We start from the raw sequence: 17,290 nt of genomic DNA on the forward strand, positions 1-17,290 counted from the left end.
CCTTCAGTCTCAACTCTTTCATTCTTTGAAGCCCCCCAGTAATAAGTAAGGGGAGGAAAAATCCTGGTTCTGTAACCTTTCGATTCCACTACCTCTGAATTCCTGTGGATGAGGGGGTGGGGTGGAAGGATCAGGCGCAGGTGGTGCTGACCCCATTTCTCTGCAACATGTGCAAACTCTTCGTGAACTTGGAGCCCTTTGAGGCCGCCACCAAGGCAGAGGGAAGAGGCAATATCCTTGCGACCCTGTAAACTGTGTGTAAACTGTGGCCTGCCCGTGGGAAGGGAATCGGGAGAGACCGGGCAGAGACGCTTCAGCACCAAGGACAGCAGCCGCGCTCCAAACCCCCAAGCCCGAAGTCTTTTTTGGGAACGATCCGCTAGGCAGCATTCTTCCAGGGTTTTCCGCCCACCGTTTTCCCAGGAGCTTGGGGGAACTCAGGTCCGTGGTTTCTCCCATCTCAGGGCAACAAGAATTCCCAAGAATTCCAGATTCCTTTACCGAGGGTCTGTCTCTTGTCTTTGCTTCTAGGCAGACGTTAAGGAACCCTCACAAGTGGCCTGTCTTCCTGCCAGAGACTCTCTCCCCTTTGCCTCGTCTGCGCAAGTATATGGGAGCGGGGAAAGGGAGAGAAAAGCAGGAGTGCGCGCAGTTCCCTTCCCCTCCGCCTCCTACCCATTCGGGGCCACGCTTCCAGGGCCCCTGCCGCAAGCCCACCTGCCCGGTGAGCGCCGTGGTCATGGCAACCAGAGAGGCTGGGAGAGTGATTGGTCCCCTCGCTGCCACGCCCCTACGCCACCGCTTCCCAGTAACTGAGGCAACCAAGAGGCACGGCCCTCCTCCTTTCATCCCTCCTAGAGAGCGCTGTGTAGGAGAGGGACGTGCCTTCTCTCTCGCTAGCGAAATGCCACTTCTCCAAAATGGTGGCTACTCTCATACAAGAATTCATGGAGAGAGGGAGTATGAAGTCATTTCTAAACTCTTCTGGATGAGGATGGGCTGTCACTGAAGCCACTTCCGGTGAGAACAGGAAGTGGGAGGCAGGTTGCTCTGGGAGACAATGGGATGAGGTGGAAGGAAAGAGAGGGTCTAGAGAATCCCAGGAAGGAGGGATAAGTTGGGGGAGGGGGCTGTCTGGGCCAAATTCTCCCAAACTTTCACTCTCTCTGAATCAAGCCCGCTCCAAGAGATTTGGAGTCCCTAGGCTGATTCCCTAATAATAGGACTAACTACTACCATGCATTTGATTGACAAACCTCTTATCGGCGTTACCCCGTTAAACTTCCACAGTAACCCAGTGGTATGGGAGAAGTGTCTTCTCCGAACCTCACCGGTTTTACAGAAACCCAGCCTTTGCCCCTGCTGACCTGCTTGGCTCTGTCGGGGTTCATCGTGGTTTGGGGTTGAAGGATGTTGACCACCTCAGGCTTGGTCATTGCTTGTGGGATTTCTCGGACCTTCTCAGCAATAAAGCTGTGCACAGCATTCAAGGCCTCTGCTGTGCCCTGTACCAGGCATACTCGCTCTGTGGTTCCTGTTGAGCAAGGGAGAGAGAGGGCACACTCATCAGACAGGAATAGGAAAATTCCTGGGAGACAGGTCCCACTTAATGGAAAGAGAAAACCTAGGTCCAGAAAGTGAACCTGACTGGGCCCAGATCACATGGCAAGTAAGCCTGGGGAAGCTGGCATCCAGGGTTCTCAGGCCATGATGGGTAGCTGGAAAAGTGAGTGGAATGCCTGTTTCATAATCTGTACTTCGTATCCCTCCCCCAAAACAACCCCAGGGGGATGGAAGGATGATGCTTAAGTGCTTTGCGATGCCCACAGCAGCCCTGGGCCGGGGAGACAGGGCTCAGCTGCCTCTTCCCAGTCCTTGCCGGCTCCCGGTTGCTCTGGCAACCATTCACTCCCTCCCTCCAACCACCCCCCCCCCCCAGAAGCAGAGAGAGCTCAGGCCTGCAACGGTTGCCACAGTAACTGGAACCCCCTTATCGGTCTGGCTGGCCGGGTCCTCAGCCCACCCCCAGGGGGACGAGGGACGAAGCCCCGTTGCCGTGGCAACCCCTGAAAGCCTGCAGCGAAGGCCTCTGGGCTTTTGGAGAGGATGGGGAAGGGCTGGGGGATGGGGGAGGCAGAAGAGAGGCCTGAGTGCCTGCTTGGACCCACCAGATGGAGGGCTGAAGGGTGGGGGAGGGCAAGGGTGTGGACAGGGGAGAGAGGAGGCAACTTGTGGAAGGGCAGGAACTCAGGGATGGAGAAAGGAGGGTGGGGTGGATGCCTTTGCTGGAGATCGCCTAGATATTGGCTGTGGTTCTAATCTAGGCATGCTTATTGTGTCCGCGCACGCGCGCGTGCGCATGTGTGTGTGTGTGTGTGTGTGTGTGTGTGTATCAGAGGTGGGGAGAAGGCTAGGAGAAGAGAAGCCAACTCTGGGTGGTGTTGGGATATATGTGTGTGGGACAGAGACTCTGGGTGATACTCTAACCAGTGTGAATATATCTGTTAAGCTGTTTGAGTGAGTGGTGTGTGTGTGCGTGTGTGTGTGTGCGCGCACGCATACATGCATGTGTATACTTGGGCAGGACTGGCTAAATTATCTTTATCTGTGTATGTGTGTAAGAGAAAGAAAGAGTGGGAGAGACAGCGTGACATAGTGAATCCAGTAAAGATATGTGCACTGTTATGCAGGGGAAAGACTTGGATGTCACTGTGCAGTTCAAGGGTATGTATACTATTGGTGAGAACCGGGCTGGTAGAACATGAGAGTTTGAGACACAGAAACAAAGAATCTCATGAAGCAGCATTGAGGCTGTGTGACGAGTGTGTATCACTTTGAGACTGGATGTCAGTGGGAGTGTTGGCAAGAAAGAGACAACCTCTAGGTGTTCAAAGGCTAGGGGCACCCGGGTGGCTCAGCTCATGATCTCAAGGCCCGTGGGTTCGAGCCCCGCACCGGGCTCTGTGCTGACAGCTCGGAGCCTGGAGCCTGCTTCGGATTCTGTGTCTCCCTCTCTCTCTGCCCCTCCTCACTTGTGTGTCTTTCTCTCTCTCTTTCAAAAATAAATAAAACAGGGGCGCCTGGGTGGCGCAGTCGGTTAGGCGTCCGACTTCAGCCAGGTCACGATCTCGCGGTCCGGGAGTTCGAGCCCCGCGTCAGGCTCTGGGCGGATGGCTTGGAGCCTGGAGCCTGTTTCCGATTCTGTGTCTCCCTCTCTCTCTGCCCCGCCCCTGTTCATGCTCTGTCTCTCTCTGTCCCAAAAATAAATAAATGTTGAAAAAAAAAATTAAAAAAAAATAAATAAATAAAACATTTTTTTTTAAAAAGGCTATTTGTATGACTTGTGTGGTGTGTGTGTGTGTGTGTGTGTGTGCATGAGCCTTCGTACGGGAGACGGACAGACGGGACTATGACCGGTGTGTACGTGAATGTGTATACGAGAGAGAGAAAGAGGGAGCGTGCCAGGCAGACTCAAGTGTCAGTATGTGAGACTGGAGAGGACTGATCTGAGTATGTGTTTTGGTGTAGACATTACAACTGGGCAAAGGTGACTCTACAATGACTGGTCCGTGTGACAATTGTATGAGTGCCCGGGGGAGCCAGGCATGTTTCGTGTGTGGAACCGGTATCTGTCTCTCTCCCGGGGTGGGACTCTGCCGGCAGGACCATTAGCTCGCTGGGTTTGTAGAAGGTCTTGAGTGTGTGCCGGGCTTCGTGTGCCCGGGCGTCTGGGACATCGGGGGGTGAGTGTCTGGCGTCCTGTGGGCGTTCTAGTGCAGCACGATGGTGTTTCCACTCTGACCCCTCCCTTGCCATGTCTCAGCCTGGCATCTGGCAGTCTCTCCATGCATCTGGGTATCACTGTCTTGGGTCACTTGTGTACTTGACATCCCCCATATCCTTTGGGCCACCGTTACTCACTCTTATTCCCCCCAACCCCAGAACAATGGATTGGTCTGAGCCAAGGGTGAGTCAGCGTGCAGGCTGCCTCCGTCTGGGTATAAATAGGAAAGGGTGTGGGTCAGGGTGGGAACTGGGGGGAGGGGGGCGGGGTGGCCCTAGGGACAGCCTGGCTAAAGTGGCTCCTCTCTCCATTTCTGCGTGGCTCCCTTCCAGCTCAGGAGTCTGTGACTTCCCGCTCTTTGTCGTTCTTAACTGGGGTCCGCAAGGGCTTTGTGGGGGAAGGGGTTCGGTTAACCCCTGAAAGAGCGTCCAGTAATGACAGCTGGTGCTTACAAAATACCAAGTATTAGGCACCGATCTGAGCACTCGGTATATATTCGTGCACTTAAAGGATGAGGTAGGCAGCACGATGATTCTTGATTTACTGCTAAGGACACTGAGGCACAGAGAAGGTTTGGGATTTGTCCAAGTTCACTCAGCCAGTAGTGGAAGTTCAGGGTCTTGAATGCAGGCGTTTGGCTTCAGAGCCTGGGCTTTTAACCACTGAGACACCCTGTGCTAAATATGGAGTGTGTGGAGAGTGTGTGTGTGTGTGTGTGTGTGTGGTTGGGGGAAAGGCATAAAATGGTTACATTTTTGCTTTTGTATTTTTCATAGTAAAAAAGAATGTGTATGGATTTACTAAGTACTTAAGATTTTGCACTTTAAGGCAACTATTTTATAAATCAATATATATATTTTTAAAGTGTGTGTGTCTGTGCTTTTTTTTCTGGGGACAGAGTTTTGGGCAAATGCTCAAAATCAGAAGGAGTTTAGAATCACTCTAGGGTGTCTGAGTGGATGTACAGAAGTCTGTGTGGCTTTGGGCGGGCACCTGCTTTCTGGGTCTCAGTTTCTCCACATATGATCTGAAGGATGGAGTCTGGGGCTTGGAGTTTCCTGTACCAAGGAGGGGACACCCTTTGTGTTCTGCCCCTCCCCTGGGGTTAAAGGTCAGGTGGGTTTTTGTTTCACGTAGTAAACACAAGTGCAGTCTGTGTGTGTGTGTGTGTGTGTGTGTGTGTGTGTGTCCATCTGTCTGTGTGATCGTGTGTGAACCCATAAGGCCTAGAGGGCCCTTTGGATGTTACCATTGTCATTTGTCATCTGTTCTGGATGCTTCAGTCACAATGAACCAACTACCCCTCCGGTCTTTGAACATGCCAGTTCATCTTCCTGGAGTGCTCTTCCCTGCTTTTATCTAGCTCACTCTTACTTATTGTCCTGGGCCCCTCCTCCAGGAAGCCTTCCCTGACCTTTCTAGGCTGGGTCAGGTGCCCTGGCTGGGCTGCCACCACCCTCTGGCCTTCCCCGTCTTAGCCCTGACCATGCTGGGTCATTGAAGGTGTTCCGCCTGTCTTCCCCCCTGCGCTGTGAGATCTGTGAGGGAAAGGGCGGGACATCTCAGTCACTGCTGTGTCCTCATCGCTGTCGATACAGTAGGTGTCCAGCAGATGTGGGGTGAATAAATTAATGAAAGGGAGTTAGCCAGGAGCAGAGGGAAATAAGCTGATGGTCTCAAGCAGTAGCATTCTCATTTCTCGTGTTCCTGTGGTTCGTGGGAAGTCCTAGGGGCAGGACTAGGATTAGAGGGCTGTGTCCTGTACCTCTGAGTCAAGAGCCGGCACGTGCCAGGCGATCTAGAAGTTCCATGTCAGGAATGGGGTGTGTGTGTGTGTGTGTGTGTGTGTGTGTGCGCGCGCTGGCCGCATGTTCTGGAGCTGGGGGGAGTTGCTGGCTCACGCTGCCTGTGTGAATGGTATTTGGCCCAAGAGAGCCAACGACCGTCCCATCCTCTGGGGGATCTCAGCTGCCTGGCCTGTGGGCTGTGTCACTGAGATGGGAGGAGATGATGTGTCTCATGTCACACAATGTGATCCAGGAGTAAGGAACCAAGTGTCCTCGGATAAATGCCCCAAGTACAGGTTCTTATCCGTATCTTGTGGGCCTAGGGGGGTGCAGGGGAAACTGGGCCAGGGTGGAAGAGGAAAGCGGCGGGTGTGTGTGTGTGTGCGTGTGTGTGTGTGTGCCTGGTTCCCTGGACTGTTCTCTAAACCTCTTGCCAAAGCTGCTTAGTGAGATGGGAGGCAGGGCGGGTGGAGGAGGGAGGAGGGAGAGACAGAGACAGAGAGAGAGAGAGAGAGAGAGAGAAAGAGAGAATATGAATGTGCCCTGACCCTGGGCTACAGCTCTGGTGTTTGACCTAAAAAATCCAAGGGGATTAAGGATGAACTAGAGCCAGCTCTGGACCAAAGATGCAATTCTGGGGGCCTTCCCTGGATTCCTGGATGTCGAAGCTCAGGCATTGGTCTTGGGAGGGAGAGATGTGGGGGGTGACAGACGCAGGAGGATTAGAGGGAGTGGAGGGGCCTTGAAAATGTTATGGTTGTGGGAGAGAGAGAGCTGGAGGACAGGCAGAAAAGACGCTGGGTTTGGAGAAAGGAAAGGAAAACCATGAAGGGGGCTGAGACTGAGAAGGAAACCTAAAAGGAGAGACGGGTGAGCAGAGGCAGGGAGAAACGAGGGGCAATCCGGCAGAGTGACCCCGTTGAGGGGTGCTATCGAAGAAATACTGGTTGAGTGCACGGCTGGCCGGAGAGAGTTAAGGAGCAAGAGAAAGAAAAACGTGAGACCACGAGAGGTGGAGGGAAAGGAAAAGTTGGGGAGAGGGGTGGGAAGGCAGGAAGAGGGGGAAAGAGGAGGGAGGGAGAGAAGAGACAGAGGAGGCGGACAGAGGGCGGATGGGGATGGAGACTCAGGGAACAAGAGACTGGGAAAGTCAGAAACAGAATGAGCAGGACATAGGAAGAATGACACAGAGAAAACCAGCGCGGCCCGGACTGGGCAAGATGGGGTAACGGAGAAATCCACAGGGGGAGAGTGGGGGCAAAGAAGCGGCGGGGGTGTGCAACACGGATGGCTGCCCCCCCCACGCCCCAAGGGCCACCCTGACACCTGCCTCCCTGCCCACCCCCCTCCAGCAACTCCAACTGACCCAAAGGGGCAGGTGTGTGGGAAGGGGCACATCTGCGAGCACACCATGCAAATGAGCTCATGAATATGCAGCAGGCCCATTGTCTTGCCCTGCCCCCACCCCCATCTGCTCAGGCCTGGCCCCTGGGGCTGAGAGCAGCTCTGTCCCCTTAGGAGGGGGAGGCCCCCCATCACTCTTACTGCCCCAAGGGCAGCTCTTGCCGCTTATCCAGGACCCAGGTGGGAGGACAGGAGGCCTAGGGCAGAGTCCTGGGCCAGGGCTCACCCGGATAGAAGTCTTTGGACTTAGAGAGCTTGATGGTAGCTCCTGTCTCCTTCTGCAGCTGTACGATGGTCTGCCCGCCCTTGCCAATGATGGAGCCTGCTGCGTAGCTGGGGATCAGCACCTTCAGGAAGTATTCGCCTTCCTCTGCAGGGGCACACGGAGGGGGGGTGGGGAGTGAGGGAGTCAGGGGAAGGGGTCTTCATCTCCGGTATGGTTGTGGGCCCAGGAAACCACCGGCATCCCAGGAACACACAGGGGCCATGATCATGAGAATAGCAGTGGGGAAAATAACACAAATAATGATGTTCACTCACTCATTCACTCACTCACTCACTCATTCATTCATCCCACAAATAGTTCCCGAGCACCTGTTACCGCCCGCTTGGCACTGTTTTAGCGAAACAGCCCTGAGGGAAGCAGACAAACTCCCTGATTTCGCAAGCAAATGAGGCAAATAAGACCGAAAGAGTTTGGGCGATTCAGCCAAGAGCTCACACAGCTACATTCTTCTAGAAGGGTGGGGGGGGTCGGGGGGAGACAGACAGTATGTTTTATGTTGGATGGTGGTAAGCACCAAGGAAACAAAAAGGGGCAGGAAAAGGAGATAGGGGTTGTAGGGAGAGCTGCAGGGTCAGATCCGGTAGCCGGGAAAGCCCTCCCCAAGAACGTGGCATTCTCTGTTTAACAGACCCTTCTACAGAACCCAGGACATGCTAAACTCTGTTCCAACTACTGTACGCATACCAGTTCTTTGAATTTCCACACTGGTGCCAGGAAAGACGTACTTTCTGAAAGCCCATTTTACAGACGAGGAAACAAAGGTAACATGATGGCCCCAGATCACATAGCTAGTGGGTGGCAGTGCTGAGATTGGAACCCAACCTGGCGACCGTTGTGATCCGCTGCCTCCAGCCTGTGGAGGTGGGAAGGGAACCATGTGGCTCTCTGGGGGAGCAAGTGCAAAGGCCCTGGGGTGGGATCGTGCCTGAGTTGTCCGAGGGAAAGCGAGGCAGCCGGTGTCGGTGGGGCTGAGGAAGAGAGGGGGAGAGCGGAGGGAGGGGAGGGCCGGGAGGGGTGGTGGTAGGGGTGGGCTGTAGAACTTTGTGGACCACGGGGAGGTCTTTGGTTTTTACTCCCAGTGAGATGGGAAGCATGGGAAGGCTCTGAGCAGAGGAGGGATGGGGTCTGACTTAAGTTTCAAGAAGATCCCTCTGATGCTCATGAGGCAGGAGTAATGGCGATCTGACTGGTGGGGTGTGAACCAGTCAGACTGTGAACCCCAGACCGGTGGGGTGTGAATCTCACTGGTGGTGAACCACTGAGGGGTGTGGGGAGGAGGGCTGGGCTCCAGAGATGTTCTCAATAGGGACCCGACACTGTGCTTCACAACCTCACCTCAACCATTCCCTACAACTCCCAATGAGGTGGGCGTAATGAGCTCCATTTTTACGTAGGAGGAAACTGAGGCACAGAGACAGTGAAGGCACCAGCCCAAGGTCAGCTGCTCAAGGGCACCAAGACAGCCACTGGCTTAAGGGTCCAACGCAATCCTGCTTCCTTCTTGGCCCTCACTTGCTTAGCACCTTCCGATCCTGCTAGCTAAGACCAACACACTCAAGGACAGTCTCCGAGACCTACAGGTGGTGCCAGCGGCCACTGTGGGACCGTGGCCATTCTTTTTTATGGACCAATCTTCTCGGTCATGTGTAAAGCACTTTGTGAATGCACTCAAGGCACATGCCTAACCTCTCCTACCTTCTAACCAAACTGTTGCCCCTAAGTTCTCATAGGGTGCGAATTTTGGAGACTTCTCAGTATAAGATCCTCTGTGATTTGGCCCTGCATTTCTTTCCAGCATCACGTCCTCATCTTCCACTATGTGCATCAGACCATCAGACATAACTTTGCTCCTCAAACGTTCCCTTCGCCCCCCCCCCACCTCAGGGCCTTTGCACATTCGCTTTGCTTGGAACTCCCCTTCCACAGCGAATTCCTCTTGTCCTTCAGGCCCTCACTCAAATATTGCTTCTTCTTGGAAGCTTTCCTGGAACCCAGAGGAGGAGTGGATCCCTCCTCCCTGTCTTATGCCTTCAGAGCAATGTATCACAGAAGGTCCATTGTGGGTCATGTCACTGGAGCTCACCCTCATGTCCCAGGGACTCATGTGGTGCCTGGCACATAGTAGGCATGCAATAAACCCGGGGGAAAGGAAGGGAGGGGCCAGGCCATTCTGCTTCCAAAGCTTAAGGTCTTAAACCATCCTCCAGTGTTTTTTAATTTTTTTCTTTTAACCAAAGGAAACCTATTTTCAATGTCTCACATGAAACTCCAACACACAGAGCAGAGAAAAGAGAAACTGTTCTGGTAAAAGTGGGGACAGGGTGGGGGGCTGGAAGCCCTGCCCATCTCTGCTTGATCCCTTAAGACGGAAGGTTCTGAACTCCCCGATGCGTTAAGATGGGGGTATAGGGGCTGGATGTGGCTCTGCAGGCATGGCGAGAGGGTCCAGAATGAAGGGGTTGCCCTGAGCCCAAGGCAATCCTCTTAAACTTGCCTCATCAGACCATTAAACCTATTAGGTAATTAGTCCCCCAGAGTGCCTTCCCATCGATCATCCTGACCCCCCCCCCCCCCTCCTGAATTCGCTTTCTTCTCTGGGCTCACAGAGGTGGCCCCTTGCCTGACGCCGCCCCTAAACCTGCCACAGAGATGGCAGCTCTCCACCTCCGGGGCCAGCTCCGGGGCCAGCTCTCCACCTCCGGGAGGCTCAGAAAGATGGGGAGGGCGTTCTCACAAGGGTTCCATCCTCTTTTTCCTTCTTTGACTCCATTGCCACTGTTCTCTCCAGCCAGGGGCCTCGTCCTGAACTTCCCTCTTTTTTTTTTTAACGTTCATTTATTATTGAGAGACAGAGAGAGACAGAACACGAGCAGGGGAGGGGCAGAGAGAGAGGAGGAGACACAGAAGCCGAAGCAGGCTCCAGGCTCCGAGCCGTCAGCACAGAGCCCGACGCGGGGCTCGAACTCACAAACCGCGAGATCACGACCTGAGCCCGAAGTTGGACGCTTACCCGACTGAGCCACCCAGGCACCCCCCCACCCCATCCGCAAACTCCCCTCTTAAAGATGGAAAGTATTCATCTGTTCTGAAGAAAACTGACTACCCCCCCACACCCCGTTTTCTGTTCCCTCTGTCTCACACTTCCCCAGGAATCTCCCTTTGAAGCCGCAGAAACAGCCCTAGACAGAGTGTGAATTTTGCCACTGACAGGCCGCGTGGCCTTGGGCAAGCCGCCTCACCTCTCCGGGCCTCAGTTTTCTCACTGATAGGATGGGGACATGAGAGCACTACCTCATAGGGCAACTCGTTAAATGATAAATCATAAACCACTTGGGATGGTCTCGGGCACGTAGAGCCCTTGAGAAACGTTAGCTGTCACTACCTCCATCCCGATCGCTAGCGATGCTGATGTCAGGAACGCAAGTAGTGTTCTCACAGCGTCTGGCCCAAACGGGGAGATGAGCCCCTAAGGTCTGAGGTTTTTGTGGGGCAACCGGAGGAAGGGGAGACCCCACTTCCTTCATCACGTGCCCCGTAGGGGCTGCCCCAGGCCTTTCTCTGTTTCTTGGAGGAGGAAGGAACTCTCATTGATGGAAGCCAGCCGCCCCTCCCACCGCCACCCCCCCCCCCCACCCCGCGGCCCTTCTCCCGCCCAGCATCTCTGACTCCCTCCCTCGACTGCCTTGTCTCCTTCTCCTCCCCTCCCTTCCTCCAACAAATCCTTCCTGGGCACCCACTCTGTGCCAGGCCTCGTTTTAGGTGCTGGTGACACGGCACGGAACAAGACCCACGGTCCATTTCCCTCAAGTCCGCTCCCTTTGAACATTTAAACGCATCTATTTCAAGAGGACATTTGAACATCGCTGCTCATAACCAGGGTCTGAAGGCGGGTTACGCCCCACCCACCCCCACGAAGCATATCATAGACACATACGAGGGTAAAAGGAAAAAAAGAAAAAAAGTTGGTCCGTGGACCGCCTGAAACCATCTTATGGGTGCTCTGGGTGGGGGGTGGGGTGCCCGTATCAGACCGACCTCAGGCCCGTCTCCTGTGGAGAGTGACCATTGGGACCTCCCGCCTGCAGAACTCAGGGCAGGAGTCCCCGGTGTGGCCAACAGACCACTCTGCTCCTCTTCGGAATCTTCTGCACATCCCTCTCATTCGGGGGCACCCCTCCCTCCCATGTGATCCCCACCCCCCCCCAGGAAAGAGCCAGGCTGCGATCTCCCGGGCTGCCTTGCAGCCAGGAGAGACACGGACCCTCCGCTGAACCCAGAGCCCCCAGACTTCACACGCTCCCACCCAGTCCGAACAACCAAGGCTCTCCCTGTGGAAAAGTTCTTCCTTCTACCGAAGTAGAGTCTGAACCCCCAGACTCTGCACCCACCTGCCTCCACTCCCCCTCTTGGCGCTTCCCTTGGGACTCAGGAAGCTCCCTTTAGCCACGATGGGGACCGAAGCAGTCGAGATGCCAACTTCCCCTCTCCCGATGGTTTCCTCCCACTACAATGTCAAGCATTCGCCCCTTGGGAAGGGGCTGTCTTCCTCCTTCTAGTCTCCCCCTAACTTTGGTGCCCACCGTCCTCAGACATGCTTCTGGAGTCTTCCAAAAGGCAAAGAATACCCGTCTCCCCTTCAATAATGTTTACCTGCCCAAGAGATTGGGGGTGCCGTGGCAAGGGTGGCCCTTTTTATTGTCAGAGAGTTGACCCTGAGAGGTGGCTTTACGTGGAGGGTGTCATTAAAAAATAATAAAATAAAGGGGGGGTCATTAATGACAAAGGCAGACCTGAAGGGGTGTATGTTGTAGAGGTGTTTTCAGACACAGCACGTCTGGGGAGGACCGGCCGTCGGGGTGTCGGCGCTCGGGGTACCTGCTCTGGGTGGGGGGCTGGGGAGGGGACTCCGAGGTGGCTGGGGTGTGAGGTTGGTATTGTCGTGGGAGTGTGTGGGGGGGTGTTGTTGGTGAAAGGCAAGCCATGGGGGGGGGTGCGGAGGGACAGTGGCGCCCCCCCCGGAGGGCTGGGACGTCAGGTGTATGAAGAAGTCTCTCTGTGGATGTCGGGGGTGCCCGTGCGTGGGAGAAATGCAGTCCAACCGGGGCGGGGCGCGTGCTTCCAAGGGACGAAGGCCGAAGGGGCGATGTCGTGGAGGCTGCGGCGGCCCGACCCTAATAGCAATAGCAACGCCAGGCCTCCCATCTGCCAGGCCTTTCGCCGAGTGCTTCACGGAGACGATCTCATTGAACCCACTCCGACAGCCCCGGGAGGGGCGCAGGGGCAGATCTCCGCGGCCCCCACTTTCCAGATGCGGAGACTGAGACCCGGAGGCGTGGAATAACTTGCTTGAGGGTCCCACACCAAGCACGTGGCAGTGAGGCGACGAGCCCCCCCCCCCCCCCCCCGGGGGGAAGGTCTCGCTCTTGACTCTTGATGTTACACAGTGAGGGATGCTGGGAGCAAGACGCCGCTGCCTGAAGCTAGTCTGGGGTGAGCGCGCGCGCCCGCATGTGGGGGAGAGTGGCTGTTTCTGTACGTATGGGGGTGACAGAGATGGGAATACAGTCAGCAGTCTGCTATTCTAGTGGCACTTTAAGGGTCCCATCTGGGGGCGCCTGGGTGGCTCAGTCGGTTAAGCGGCCGACCTCGGCTCAGGTCGTGATCTTGCGGTTAACGGGTTCGAGCCCCACCTCGGGCTCTGTGCTGACAGCTCAGAGCCTGGAGCCTGCTTCGGAGTCTGTCTCTCTCTCTCTCTGCCCCTACCCCACTCCTGCTCCGTTTCTCTCTCTCTCTCTCTCTCTCTCTCTCAAAAAATAAAATAAAATAAACATTTAAAAAAAGTAAAGAGTCCCATCTGCACCTGGGGGGGGGGGAGTGGGAGGCAGGTGACACTCTTTGTCCCACCCATCTCTGATGGGTTCCCCCTGGAGTTCCCATTCAACCTCTTCACCCAAGTCCTCCTGTGCGTGGACAGCCTGTCCCCCTCCCAGTGGCCTCTGTCAGTCACAGGGCACAGACACCAATGGTAACAGCCGCTACCCCTCCTAGGAGCCCCCAAGAATGGGCCGGCTGGCGCTGCGGGCAGGAGCTCAATCTGCCCCCCCCGTCTGCCACGACTTGCTGTGACACCCCAGAAAACTCCCTCACCCCTCTGAGCCTCGGCTTCCTCGCCTGAAAACGGGGTTCACTCTCGTGTCTAGCCACAGAACGGAGCCCGTCTCCCGGGTTCAAACCCCAACTCTGCCTCTTGTTGGCTGAGCGACCTCGGGCACATTACTTAACCTCTCTGTGCCTCGGTTTGTCATCTGTGAGAAGGGTAACATAACAGAATTATAAGGATTAATGATCGGGTCCGTGCCAAGCATTTTCCATAATACTTCCTGGCGCACTGCAGACCATAGATGTTAGCCATTATTATAATGCATTATTAATTATTACATCACAGAGTGTTGGGAGAATTACACGAAATGCTGCCTCTGAAGCAGCAAGCAATGATAATGGTCGTCGTTATTACTATTATCGGTGTGGTTACTGGGATCTCCCCACTTGCCAGATGGTGAGCCTGAGGCTCAGAAGGGACGTGAGGGTGACCCGGCATCCCCCCCCCCCCGCCGCCCCCCCTCGGGACAGTATTATTGCAAGAAGCCCTCAACGTTGAGATGGAAGTCCCGGATCCTTGCCCAACGCTGCCCCCTGAGCGTCAACGGAGGACCGTCCCTCTGCAGCTCCGGGCCTCAGTTTCCCCGCGGGCCCACGGGAGGGGAGGTGGCAGAGTCTGGAGGAGAGGGTCCCTAAGGGCTCCTCCCAGTCTCCCCGCTGCTGAGGGAGGCCGGGTGCACGGTGGTTAAGCACGCGGGCTTTGGAGCCAGGCAGCCCAGCGCTGGATAGATCCCAGCGCCACCAACTCCTGAGCTGTGTGACTTGGGGCAAGTGGCTTCGTTTAGCTGAGCCTGTTTTCCTCTTGTGAAAAAGCAGCTCCGGTCGTCTCCCCCAGAGGGCTGTATTGGGAAATTAACCCATATCTCAGAGCCCGACTGGCAGTAGGTGCCGAGTACTTGGGCCTGACCGTCCTTGGCACAGCATCACCACCGTTAGGCAGCTTTGGAGGACCTCAGTCCCTTCCAAAGAAGGACGAGACCCCTTTCCTCAAGCAGGGGCAGGGCTGGGCTGCCAGGTCGGGCTCTCCCCGGGACTGGGAATGGCCCGCGGCAGGAAGGAGGGAAGGAAGTTGGCTGGGACACATTCATGTGTGTGCTGGGGGGTGGGGGAGCAGGAAGAAGGACAGGAAATTCCCTCTCACCCCTCCCCCAACTTCCCTTTCCTTCGATTTCTGCCGGACACCCCCTCCCCCCACAGGCAGCCAGGGGGTCCCCGATTCCTGTCCCACCGCGACAGGAGTGGGAGGGGGGCTGGAGTGGGAGGAAAGAGAACGGAGGGGAGGAGGCGGGAGGCCCCCACCCCACCCACCGGGTGGAGGGGGGTGGGGAGTGCACTCTGCCCCAGGCCATCCCTCTCCCGTCCGGAGGAAAAGGCCAGAGGAAGCAGATTTTGGCCAAGGTGACCGCGGGGAGGGGCTTGGCTGCTCTGGGGTCTCCCTCCATCCAGGGAGCTAATAGGCTGGGCTCTGGGGTCTCCGAGACTCCCCACCTCCTTCCTGAGTCCCTGGCCACAGAGTCGCACCCCTAGAGTTACCAGCTTGTCTTTTATTCTCTGGTACACCTACCTCCTCGGGTCACACACACAGTGAGGGGCCCTCCCGTCTGTCCTCCACGCACACACCTTCTGTGTTGTCAAACACTCAGACATCACACACACACACACACACACACACACAATCCCTTGTCTCTCTCTCACACACAGATCACTCTCACATTCCTGGTGTTACACACTCAACCATTTCACACAAACACCCGCCCTTTGTGACAGCTGCACACACACACACACGCACACGCGCACATACCCCTTCCCTTTGCATAGCCCTTGGGTGTCATCTATACACGTTCCCTGTTCCCTGTCACACAGGCACCCAACCTTCCCTCCCCTTGTTACACACCCTCGTGCCGTTCACCCACGGAGCCCCAACCTCTCCCGTCATACGCCCACCTTCCCTTGTCGCACACGCCCCCTCTGATGTCACCGTTGCACACCTCCATGTGTCACACCCAGCCCCAGCCTCTTTGGAGTCACGCCCACACCCTTTTCTTGTCACATACCCTCACCAGCTTCTCCTGGTCCCACCCCACCCCAGACACGCCTGTGTCACACACACGGAACTGCCTTCCTGGATCCACACGGCCTCTCGTGGCTCACACCCAAAGCTGGCCCATTCAGCTTCCCCCACACGCCCCCTTGCATGTCACGCACACCCTCTCACTCCTGTGTCACAAGGCCACAGCCCCCTCCAGGGTGACAGGCACACACTTTCCCTTGCCACACTTACCCCTCTGAGAGCCTCAGACACAGAGCCCAGCCCCTCATCTCACCCTGCCTCTTACACACAAACACACACACACACCTGTCCCAGCCACACGTTCTCCCACCTGGGTTTACACACCCACCCAGCTGGTCCCCACGCACGATCCCGCCCATGGCCCACTCGTGCCTCCCTCTGGGACAACCCTTGCTCAGGACATCCCCAGGGAGGGAGGCTGGGAAGCTCCGGGTCCACAGGCCTCCTCTACTTTCCCCTCCCCCCTGCCAGGACACGCCAGCCCGGGAACACCCCTGCCCCGAAAGGGTCACATCACACACCCCTCAAGGACACAGAGACACCCGCCCGGAGAGACCCACGCCCCCCATCCTTTGCGCCCCCCAAGGACACTTACCACCCCCTCCCCCCCCACCCCTTTTCATCGCAGACAAAGCTCTCAGCCCGGGGCAGCGGCGAGAGGGGGAGGGGGTCCGGCCCCCTCCCCAACGCCCCTCTCAGCTCTCGGGGCTAGGGAGGGGCGCCCTTCCCCTCCCCAGAGCCCTTGCACCTGCCACGGAGGGGGGAGGAGGATGGAGAAAGACGAGGCCCCCTGCCCGCTCCCCCACACCGAGCCGCAACCCTTTCTCACCTCCCGTGTTGCTGCGCTTGGTGCAGACCACCTCGGGGGGCGTTTCGAGGGGCCTCTTGCGGGAATCCGGGGCCTCGGGCTCCATGGGGGGGGCCTGGGGCGGCGGCTGCTGCTGCTGCGGCGGCTGCGGCGGCGGCGGCGGCGGCTGCTGTGGCGGCGGCGACGGCTGCTGGGGAGGCTGGGGTTGCGGCGGCGGCGGCGGCGGGGGCGGCGGCGGCTGCGGGGCCGCGGAGGCCGTGAAGAGGCCGTGCACCGCGCCGGCGGCCATCATCCTCATGGTCGGGGGGGGGGGGCGGGGGACGGGGGTGGGGGAGGGGGAGGGAAGGGGATGTGGGAGGGGGAGGGGGCGGCGGCGGAGGGATGGGGGAGGGGGAACCCCGGAGAGGGAAGAAGGGAGGGAGCTGGTTCTGGGGGGCTGACAGAGCCTGGAGAGCGGGTGTGAGCCGGACGGGAGGGTAAGGGGGAGTCCCCGATAGGGCCCAGAGAGAACTGAGGGGTGGGGTCTCTCTCAAGATCACCGAGGCCAGGGACCGGCCGCGCCACTGGGGGGTCGGGACCCCCCCTCTTTGCTCCCCCGGCCGGAGGCCGAGCCCCCCAGACCCTACTCGGGGCGGGGGGGCCGGAGGAGCGGGACCGGAGGTAGGAGGCGGAGGCAGCCGCTAGTGGGGACCCGGGGGGCGGCGGGTGCGGGCGGCAGCGGCGGCAGGGCTGGCGGTGGCTGCTGGCCCGAGCATCTTCTTCCCGGAGGCTCCCACAGCGGCCTGGCCCCTCCCACCCGCTCAAAGCCACGCCCATGCCGGTCAGGGCCGCGCCCTTCGGCGCCCCCATTGGTCTGTCCTTGAAGCCTGGGCCACGCCCCCTGGGCGTGACCACGCCCCTTTCCGCAGCTGGGAGAGGGACCAGGCTCCCCCAGGCTACAATGAGGACCCTGGGCTCATCCACGCCTTCCCCACCAGTCACGGGTGATGTA

General features: G+C 57.3%; 1 protein-coding gene and 1 long non-coding RNA gene across 2 annotated transcripts in view; one reads left to right on the plus strand and one right to left on the minus strand.

Moving 5' to 3' along the window:
* LOC125153199 (uncharacterized) overlaps positions 1 to 1,375 on the plus strand; it is a 20,357-nt gene extending 18,982 nt beyond the window's left edge. Inside the window, exon 4 of the long non-coding RNA XR_007147431.1 lies at positions 532 to 1,375. This is a non-coding gene — a long non-coding RNA (uncharacterized LOC125153199). The remainder of the gene's footprint in view (positions 1 to 531) is intronic.
* NOVA2 (NOVA alternative splicing regulator 2) overlaps positions 1 to 17,055 on the minus strand; it is a 26,093-nt gene extending 9,038 nt beyond the window's left edge. The window contains exons 1-3 of the mRNA XM_047836115.1: positions 16,321 to 17,055; positions 7,202 to 7,345; positions 1,368 to 1,534 (exon numbers count right to left, since the gene is read on the minus strand). Coding sequence (XP_047692071.1) covers positions 1,368 to 1,534; positions 7,202 to 7,345; positions 16,321 to 16,597 — 588 coding nt within the window. The 5' untranslated portion in view covers positions 16,598 to 17,055. The remainder of the gene's footprint in view (positions 1 to 1,367; positions 1,535 to 7,201; positions 7,346 to 16,320) is intronic.
* Positions 17,056 to 17,290: the final 235 nt, after the last annotated feature.

This window comes from Prionailurus viverrinus, chromosome E2 (assembly GCF_022837055.1).
Source record: "Prionailurus viverrinus isolate Anna chromosome E2, UM_Priviv_1.0, whole genome shotgun sequence".
NCBI lineage: Eukaryota > Metazoa > Chordata > Mammalia > Carnivora > Felidae > Prionailurus > Prionailurus viverrinus.